Source organism: Carettochelys insculpta, chromosome 24 (genome assembly GCF_033958435.1).
Source record: "Carettochelys insculpta isolate YL-2023 chromosome 24, ASM3395843v1, whole genome shotgun sequence".
In the NCBI taxonomy this organism is placed as follows: domain Eukaryota; kingdom Metazoa; phylum Chordata; order Testudines; family Carettochelyidae; genus Carettochelys; species Carettochelys insculpta.
The window spans coordinates 18,850,852-18,861,433 of NC_134160.1; the positions used below are offsets into that span (position 1 = coordinate 18,850,852).

Here is a 10,582-nt window from a genome sequence, read left to right on the forward strand (position 1 = left end):
AGTTTTTGCTTTAACCCTCTGTTCAGGCTTGAGGTGCTTTAGCAAGGCCTTGACCATTATTTTGGGCCTTACACCAAGCCTGATTGTCAGGTCCTCTCACTACTACACAACATACTAGATTCTGTGAATGTCTGCAGGAAAGTCTCCTTGCTCTCTAAACTTAAAGCAAGCTAGAGAACTCTCCCCACAGGTAGGGAATAGTCTGTCATTGTCCAGGGCTAGACTGGGTAATCTGTCTGAACGCTGGAGATAGGGGCCTCCATGCTTTGTGGTTTGTCTCCTCAGGAGATATTTGAATAAATCTTTATCTTATTTCAATTCTTTAGCGCCAACAGAAACTGCAGAAGGAGCGTTTAATGAGTGACTTCTCTGCAGCCTTGAATAACTTCCAAGCAGTGCAGAGACGAGTGTCCGAGAAGGAGAAGGAGACTGTAGCAAGGGCTCGGGCTGGCTCTCGTCTCTTGGTAAGTTCTTTAAGAGTTGTGTAGTGAATCCACCCATCTCTGAAGTCCTCATTACAGCTGCACTTGTCACTCAAATATTTGATCTTCTCTGACAAAGCATGAACAAAGGAAAATGTTCGCATTTGTATTTTGTGGGGTAAAGTGGACACCAACCTGCTGAGATCTTATCAGCTTATATGTGTGCTTGGCTGCAAGCTTCTTAACCGTCAGCCTGCACTGCCACTGAGCAATGTCTGTGTACTCGCTCTGTGTTCTGAAACACGGGGCCAAAAGCCTTCCAGGGCCTTGCCTGCTCACTGTAGTGGAGGAGGAGGGAAGTCAGGCATGTGCATGTATATATGGAGAGAGGAACAACTCTGGAGGGCTGAGCACTGGTTTATTGTACTCCAAAAAGACTCTAAAATTTTGTCCCTCCTTGTGCCACCTCTTGGCAGGCAGTCTCTCCATCGCCTTTGCCCCCTTCTCTTGTGCCCCATTTGTCCTACTACTGCCTCAGGCTGTTACCAGTTTTCTTCCAATCTGTGGGTGGTTTAATCCTGTTCTGATGTATTGTTTCTCTCACGATTACTAAGAAGCATTCCTAATAAAATGCTGCTTAGCGTAACCAAAACTGTTTTTTCCCCCAGTCCTCTTACCCACCTTCTCGCCTGCTTTGTCTAATCCCCTTGGAATACTGAGTCTTAATTCTGTTCTCTTGCTGAAGTTTCCACCCAGTCTATTCTGAATGGACTGATGGCCTCAGAAGTAAATGCACTGAAACACTGATTGCTTATCCATCCCTTTCTCAATTACAAAAGACTTAAACTTGTTCAGTGCCCCTTATAGCTTATGTCTAAAAACCAAGGCAAGGCAAGCGCCTTAAAGATGCTCACCCTAGTACATTACAGCTCTTCATCTCCACTTAGTGAGAATCTAAGTATACCTTGCTTTTGTTGGCTGTGCCATTTACGCGTGCATTTTTTAACGGTAATGAGCCATTCCTCTCTTCCAGACTGATGAGCGACACAAAGAGGAGCAGTTGGTGTCATTTGATAGGTAACAACTACCACTTGCATTCCTGGGGGGACATTGTATCACTTCGATCTATCTGTGCTTAACACATTACTACCAGAAACTGCAGTAGTGCAGCATTATCCCTGAACTCAATGCAGAGAGTGCAGGAAACCCAGTTCCTACACCATAGGAAACATTTCCACATATAGTTAGCTGTACCAAAACATTTAACTATTTCAAAACTAGACTACTTCACATGTTGCCTGTTTGGTACCCTGACATCTTGAAATATCCCAGCTCGTGAACACTCCTGGAGGGCTGTGAACTAACTCAGATGTGGAATCTTTGGTACGGCTTCCAAAGCATTTGACCTTTGAGTGGAGAAGGAGGAGGACACCTCTCCTCATCCTAAATATTTGAAAACAGTCTTGTATTGCGCTTGCTGGTTTGCCCATAATTGTGCCTACCTTGTGCAGTGTTGTTGCTAATGACTAATGCTGTCTGTCCAGGATGCAGATGACTTGTGCATGAGGACAACCTGCTTTAACATCTCTGTTGGTTTTCATTTGCAGTTGTTTTGGTAGGGTAGTCAATTAAAACACCAACGGCCTTATTTAGACCTCCAATGTCATGAATTCAGTGGGTATCCTTCGACCCAGACCCATGCATGGCATTCTCTGCCTAGATCTCAAAACAGCATGCTTGGAGTTGGCTCTCCATAGACTTCATCTGTGCCTATTTTCCTCCTTGGGTGCCGTATAAACACACAATAGAAAATCCTTCCCATTAAGGAAAGCATACATCTTAGAGCAAAGCATCCTACACAGACCACCATTTAGTTTCTTTACTGCGATGTTAACATGTCCTCATACAAAACCCACCTGCATCCCATCGTCCCTCTCATCACTAACCCACTTTGTCTCGAAGTAGAACTGCATTGCCAGAATCCATTTACTTGTCCTAAAGCAGTGGTTCCCAAACTTTTCAGCATCACGCCCCCTCCTTCTGATTTTGAGAAACTCTCACACCCTCCCACCTCTTCTTACCATCATCCAACCCCCTTTAACAAAAAACTTAATTTGTAATTTAAAATGAACACAAACTTGATATTTGAAATTAAAAATAAGCACAAATAGTTTTTCTTGGCCCCTTGCGAGTGCCTGGTGCAGCCCCAGCTGGGCAGCTGCCTGAGCCCTGTGCCAGCCTCTGGAGCTGCCCAGCCGAGCCCTGTGGTGCCAGAGCCACCCATCCAAGCTGACTGAGCCCCGCACTGCTGGGGCCAGCCACCCAAACCCAATGAGCCCCACAAACCAGCTGCCTGAGCCCCACGAAGCCCCCCGCCCAAGCCCCCTTCAAAGCCAGGTACCTCCACTCACTCCATCCCCCTCTCCCAAGCCAGGCACCCCCAGCCTCCATCTTAACCCTATCCTTCCCCTCCCCTCCCCAACCCCCACTCAATCCCCTTTGCAGGAGGGTCTTCGCCAGCTGCCCGCTTTTTATAGCGGCTGTACCGGGTCACCCCATGTAAAATGACAGGGGCTGAGAGCCAGAAGCAAAGACCAGCTTTTTCTTCAGGTGGGAGACATGACATAGGGGCTGGGTTGCCTTGTGCCCCCCTCCCCACGGAATTTCTTCATGCCCCCAGTTTGGGAAGCCATGTCCTAAAGGTTTAAATCCACTCCTGTTTGGATTTTGTCCCTGGAGGGAGCGTCCTCTGGCACTGTGGTGTGAATGAGGAGTGAAAGTGTCTGCTGCTCAGGAGGAACGGGCTCTTAGTCTGTGTTCTCTCTGCAGTAACGAAGACTGGAATCAAATGCAGTCTCACGAAGATGTAGCAATAACTGAACAGGACCTGGAACTCATTAAAGAGAGGGAAACGGCTATCAGGCAGCTGGAGGTGAGCTCTGCAGTCCAGTCAGCAAGGGGATCTGAACAGGAGGACTGAGCAACGGGCTCTAGGCTTGTGTGTCTGCAGGGAGGGATCAAGAGGGCTGAGAGTTCATTGGGACGGAGCTCCTTGTAGAGATACTGGCTCTTCAGTGAATGACCCCCTAGCTGAAGAGGTCTGGGTACCCTAGTACCCATCTGCGATGCTCCAAAGGTGGTAGAGACAAAGTCTTCATCAAGTGTTCAGAATAATCCCTCATTGGGCCAATCGCTAGTGCCTTGGGATGACAACTGAATACACGTGAAATTTGCTCGTTGCTGTATTTGACGTACACGTTTTGAAAGCTCTCATCTCACATGAGGCAGAAAATACTGTTTGCCATAACCACTGAAAATCAACCCGCAAGTAGGATGCGAGCTCCTTTGTAGAGGAGGTTTATTCTGTTAGGCCTTGGGCAATATTCCTAAAATGGATCTTTAAGCAAAGAAGCAACTAGCTTTGAAAAAATGTTCTGTGCCTGCTATAGCTTGTCTGACTGTTAAGTACTAAACTTTTGTCTTTAGGCAGACATTTTGGATGTCAATCAGATCTTTAAGGATTTAGCAATGATGATTCATGATCAAGGAGATATGATTGGTAAGTACATGTGGACAACAGGTGCCCTGGAAGAATAACTCCTCTCTTTTATCTGACTTTATTCTATGCTTATTCCACATTTTAAATTCAGTGTAAATGGAAAAACTGAGCATGGCTGATTTTGACCCATTGCAGCTATTCTATATCAATGCCACATGGTGACACGTTCAGTTAATCTTTTATTCTGCAGGTCTGGCTTTTAATGTAACTTGAGTTCTCTCCCTTTGCACTTGTGCAGATAGCATAGAAGCAAATGTGGAAAGTTCAGAAATCCACGTGGAAAGAGCCAGTGAACAGTTACAGAGAGCTGCTTATTATCAGGTAAACCCTTTTGTGTGCCCTTGCACACGGACGCATTGCCTGGCATTGATCTCACAGTGCACAGAACAAGGCAGACACAGCCAGGCAGGCACGTTGTCTCACAAATAGCAGGGCTCAGGTGGGACTAAATCATCGAATGAATTCCATCTGCGGGAAACCCTGCAGCCACATTTACTAATCAGCTTATCAGTAATGGAAATGAACTGTGGGTTCTCTCTGGGGCCCCTCTACTCGGCCTGCACTGGCATGCAGTGGCTATAAAGTGGCATGCACAGACCTGGAGAATAGCTGAAGATAGCTGCTGGCTTCTTTCTCCAGTACTGCATTTTTAAAGTAAAACTGGAGTTGGAAGATGATAAAGAATATTCCTTAGCAGAGGCAGGTAACTGTCATAGTGGAGACATTACAAGGCTATTGGCCAAGATGGGCGGGAATGGTGTCCTTGGCCTCTGTTTGTCAGGAGCTGGGAATGGGTGACAGGAGAGGGATTGCCTGATGATTCCCTCTTCTGTTAATTTCCTTTGGGGCACCTGGCATTGGCCACTGTCAGAAGACAGGACAATGGACTCGATGGACCTTTGGTCTGACCCGGTGTGGGCTGTTATGTGATGCTCTTATGTTAAGGCTGATGTTCATATTGATACAGTAAATCTGTGAATTTACACGCGCATAACATAAGAACAGCCATACTGGGTCAGACCAAAGGTCCATCGAGCCCAGTATCCTGTCTGCCAACAGTAGCCAATGCCTGGTGCCCCAGAGGAGGTGAACTGAAGACAATGATCAAGCCATTTGTCTCCTGCCATCCATCTCCCGCCTTCGACAAAAGTCTAGGGACACCATACCTTACCCCTTGCTAATAGCCATCTATGGACCTAACCTCCAAATATTTATCAAGCTCTTTTTTAAACTCTGTTAGAGTCCTGGCCTTCACAGCATCCTCCAGTAAGGAGTTCCACAGCTTGACTGTGCACTGTGTGAAGAAAAACTTTATTTTATTAGTTTTGAACCTGCTACCCATTAATTTCATTTGGTGTCCTCTAGTTCTTATATTATGGGAACAAGTAAATAACTTTTCCGTATTCACTTTCTCCACACCATTCATGATTTTATATGCCTCTATCACATCGCCCCTCAGTCTCCTCTTTTCTAGACTGAAAAGTCCCAGTCTCTCCAGCCTCTCCTCATATGGGACCTGTTCTAAACCCTTAATCATTTTAGTTGTCCTTTTCTGAACCTTTTCTAATGCCAATATATCTTTTTTGAGGTGAGGAGACCACATCTGCACACAGTACTCAAGATGTGGGCGTACCATAGTTTTTATATAGGGGAAGTAAGATAGTCTTCATCTTATTGTCTATGCCTTTTTTAATTATTCCTAACATCCTATTTGCTTTACTGACTGCCGCTTCGCACTGCGTGGATGTTTTCAGAGAACCATCCACTATAATTCCAAGATCCCTTTCCTGATCTGTTGTAACTAAATTTGCCCCCATCATATTATATGTATAATTAGGGTTATTTTTCCCAATGTGCATTACCTTACCCTTACCCACATTAAATTTAATTTGCCATTTTGCTGCCCAATCACTGTTTGCTGAGATCTTTTTGAAGTTCTTCACAGTCTGCTTTGGTTTTGACTATCCTGAACAGTTTGGTGTCGTCTGCAAACTTTGCCACCTCACGGCTTACCCCTTTCTCTAGATCATTGACGAATAAGTTGAACAAGATTGGTCCAAAGACTGACCCTTGGGGAATGCTACTAGTTACCCCCCGCTCCATTGTGAAAATTTACCATTTATTCCTACCCTTTGTTTCCTGTCTTTTAACCAGTTCCCAATCCATGAAAGGATCTTTCCTCCTATCTCATGACCACCTAATTTACATAAGAACCTTTGGTGAGAGACCGTGTCAAAGGCTTTCTGGAAATCTAAGGATACTATGTCTACTGGATCCCCCTGTCTGCATGCTTGTTAACCCCTTCAAAGAACTCTAATAGTTTAGTAAGATACGACTTCCCTTTACAGAAGCCATGTTGACTTTTGCTCAACAAATCATGTTCCTCTACGTCTCTGACAATTTTATTCTTTACTATTGTTTCTACTAATTTGCCCAGTACTGACATTAGACTTACCGGCCTATAATTGCTAGGGTCTCCTTTAGAGCCCTTTTTAAATATTGGTGTTATATGAGCTGTCTTTCAATGATTGGGTACCGAAGCTGATTTAAAGGATAGGTTACAAACCACTGTTAATACTTCCGCAATTTCACATTTGAATTCTTTCAGAACCCTTGGGTGAATACCATCCAGTCCTGGAGACTTGTGACTGTTTAGCCTCTCAATTAGTTCCAAAATCTCCTCTAATGATACTTCAATCTGGGACAGTTCCTCAGATTTGTCACCCATAAAGGATGGCTCAAATTTGGGCATCTCTCTAACATCCTCAGCCGTGAAGACTGAAGCAAAGAAATCATTTAGTTTTTCCGCAGTGGCATTATCTTCCTTGATTGCTCCTTTTATGTCTCTATCGTCCAGGGGTCCCACTGCTTTTTTAGCAGGCTTCCTGCTTCTAATGTACTTAAACATTTTACTATTGTTTTTTGAATTTATGGCTAACTGTTCCTCAATCTTTTTTGGCTTTTCTTATTACATTTTTACATTTAATTTGGCAGTGTTTATGTTCTTTTCTATTTTGATCACTAGGATTTGACTTTCACTTTTAAAAAGATGCCTTTTTATCTCTCACTGCCTCTTTTACACGGTTGTTAAGCCATGGTGGCTCTTTTTTAGGTCTCTTACTGTGTTTCTTAATTTGGGGTATACACTTAAGTTGGGCCTCTAATATGGTATCTTTTGAAAAGTTTCCACGCAGCTTGCAGGGATTTTACTCTAGTTACTCTACCTTTTTAATTTCTGTTTAACTAACCTCCTCATTTTTGTGTAATTCCCCTTTTTGAAATTAAATACCAGAATGTTGGACTGTTGCGGTGTTCTTCCCAACACAGGAATATTAAATGTTATGTTATAGCCCAGGCAAACCTTTACTACACAATACTTACCAGAGATGCCAACACACACTAGCCCAGTCTCAAAAAGCTTAACAGACTATCACATCATACTTATCTCTTGATATAATATCACGCCACACACCTCTGGACTTGCATTATCTTGCCATTTGCTGTCAGTTCCTTACAACTTACTTGGTTACTACCCACTCATCCATTCTTCCCTCTGGCACCCAAACACTTATCTGCTACCAAATCTCTCTGTAGCTTTTCAGAGCCCCTTTTTGGCTACTTTGATTAGCTCTCTAGTGTTGGCTTGATGGCATGCATCTCTCCTGCCTATTGCATTTGCAGTTCTAGAGCCTGTGCCATGTCTAAGGTTCTGGTTCAGCCACCTCCTTGTGTAGAGAGGGCTACTGCTCAGGAACAGGCACATATGAGCCTCTTGGAGATGGGCAGGAGGAAGCTACAGTGCTGTACAGCAGCAGTTCTCTATTCTTGGCTTCAGCCGTGAAGAAGGGAAAGGGCCAGTGCTAATGGTGGTAGATGTCCCTCTGCTTGGGAACTCCCACTCCAGCAGAACTGCAGCTGCTCTCGCCATCCAGCAGTGTGAGATCACTGGGCCACAGGACTACTTCACAATTTCACAAACCCAAGCGCTGGACTTGCATTTAGAGCCTGCGTGCATTACAGGCATTACCATGTGTCTAGGGAAATGAGACTCAATAAGGCTGCTGTGAGTGAACTTTAGAACAGCTGCATGTCTGTGTTCACTGGCATATCAGATGCCCAGGTCAGGATATGGAGATAACATATAATGCAAAGAGCAGAGGCTGTTACCTCAAAGAGCAGAAATTGTGGCTGACAAGCTCACCCACATATTCTTTGCAGAGTCCCAAGAAGGCCAGTTCAGGCACACACACAGAGGAAATACACAGGTAAATTAGTTATTCTTTGACCCTGGCCTGATTGATGCTCTCAAAGAATCCTCCCGGGGGTAGAGGTATAATTTATGCAGAAATCATGCTGGTGTGTCCAAACGTACCATGGGCAGCTAGTCATTTTAAAATGCAAGCTCACCCTCCACGCTGTCCTACTCTGTTTTTAAAGAAAGCGTAATTGGGTCTCTGGAATCTTTGCTACTTTCCACTTGAGTCAGGATAGAGGTGCTGGGCTTCATCTTCTGCTGCTGTCTCCTGTATAGAACCCTGTAATTAGACAGATTCACTGCGTCTCCTGTCATCTGCCGTTTCCATGACAATATTTTTTGTGCTGTTTCTTTCATTAGAAGAAATCTCGTAAGAAGATCTGCATCCTGATTCTTGGCCTTGCTGTGGCTTCTGTAATCTTGGGATTCGCTATCTGGCAGGCAACAAAATGAAGTCCTCATATAGAATCTAATTTCATTGCAGAGCTGGGAAAACAAGCCGGCTAGTCTTGAAAAAGAATTGACCGCTTTGAGAGAGCACAAACCAGAATGTCTTCTAGTAGTAGATTTAGAAACTAACCTGCAGATCATTAGTACAGTACTTGGAATTAGTGAATCGTGGAGACAGTATTTATCAGTTATGTACAAATTATATTGCTTTATGTAACAAAACGATCTTGTGTTTTTTGCTTTGTGTGTTATATTATTACTTCCTATCCCAGCTGTATCTTGAATATGATCAGTAGTTGAAAATGTTTTGCTTTGGAAAAGTGCACTACAATTCTTCTAACATGTTTCTATGTACAGCTACACTTTGTAGGAGTGGTGCAAATAGGAATTATTTCCAGAGAGTACACAATGCTGATTCTCACTTTATACTGACTCGGCAGTTCCTAAAATCTCTGTCGTCTGCCCCATGGTTTGATTAGTCTCCCAGGTGGTGGCCATAGTTCTTAACTCTTCTGGAGAAACTTCACCACTCTGGTAAGGTGTAAAATGCACGAGTGCTTAAGTTGGAGTCACTAGTGGGCTCAGTGAGCGACCTGTTTAGCCTTCAGATAGTTGTAACTGTTTCTATTACTGTTTGGTAGCAGGCTTTTTCTCATTAGCGTTTGTGGTGACAACACAGCATTTGACATTACATACGCTCACAGTACATCGTTTCCCAGAGAAAATTTAGCTGAAATCTTCCCACTAAGCACCCCCGCCACTGGTATAGAAATAAAACATTGCTGCAGAAACACTCCCTGTGGCATACGCAAACCTGAAATCTGGAACAACGAATAGCTTAACTGGTTAATGTGACAACTTCTCACTTTTAATGGTGCTTTTAAAATGAGTTTTCAATGAGAAAGCCATGCAAGGTTGGAAACTGAGCCCAGAGGTTTACTGAAGTTTAATGGGTTGCATTAGTCAAACTGAATTGTCTAGAAACGATTCTTGAAACTCTATTGCTAGTTAAAAATGTGGAATTGCTACTAGAACAGATTGTGTGCATTTTGTGAACAAATACCAGTTATGAACCTGTGATGATCTTAATCATTTCATAAGAGGATAAGGAATTTGGCTTAGTAAATCAGTGGTAGTTTTAGAATAGCAGAGGTATTGCTTGACTAAGTTTTTTATCTCTGGCTCTACTTCCTGTTCCATCATAGGAAAGGATAGCATCTACCTGCCACTCCCATTCTTCAATGTGATTCTGAACTGAAATGCACTGATGGAAAAATAAGATTCAAACTAAAGTGCGTCATCATGCAGCTAACTGTAGCATATTGACCCATTTTGTATTTAATCCTTATTCCATGTCTGTCTGAGGTTAGTATTTTAACTAAATGTGAAAACTGCGGAGGGAATGTGTTTTCATAATTGCACTGTTTTTTTGCACTATTGCACCATCATTCCATCCAATAACCGTCAATAAACATTTTTAAAAGTGTTTGATCAGTCATCTTTCTCATACGTTTTGAAATGTGGACAAACTGCTTACGCTGGAGAAAATGATCCTTAGTCACTTGAAGCTGTCCTCTCTAGGTAGGGTAGAAAGCTGTTTTCATTCCAACCACTCTTGCTTGTGACATTTCCAGTGTTCACATCTAGTGTAAGATCTTCCATATTTAGTTAAAGGTAATGTAAAGTGAGCAGTTACTCCTTTTTTTACATGGATGTGTACAAGATTTCCGTGCTGAAACTGTGTTGGTGACACTTCAGTTAAAAGAACACTGAACTTGGCCACGTACTGAACTCTTTTGAGATGCAGTAGACCCCCAGAGCCCACAGTAATGGGCCCCTTGTTAGCGTCATGGGGCCTTCGCTCAGCATGCCGTGGGCTGAATGCGTGGCACACAC

At 43.6% G+C, this 10,582-nt stretch overlaps 1 protein-coding gene across 1 annotated transcript in view; it reads left to right on the forward strand.

Moving 5' to 3' along the window:
* Positions 1–10,172, forward strand: part of STX12 (syntaxin 12) — a 44,532-nt gene extending 34,360 nt beyond the window's left edge. Inside the window, exons 4-9 of the mRNA XM_074976421.1 lie at positions 327–464; positions 1,456–1,499; positions 3,252–3,354; positions 3,909–3,981; positions 4,220–4,302; positions 8,597–10,172. Of these exons, the coding sequence (XP_074832522.1) occupies positions 327–464; positions 1,456–1,499; positions 3,252–3,354; positions 3,909–3,981; positions 4,220–4,302; positions 8,597–8,689 (534 nt within the window). The 3' untranslated portion in view covers positions 8,690–10,172. The remainder of the gene's footprint in view (positions 1–326; positions 465–1,455; positions 1,500–3,251; positions 3,355–3,908; positions 3,982–4,219; positions 4,303–8,596) is intronic.
* The last annotated feature ends 410 nt before the right edge of the window (positions 10,173–10,582 follow it).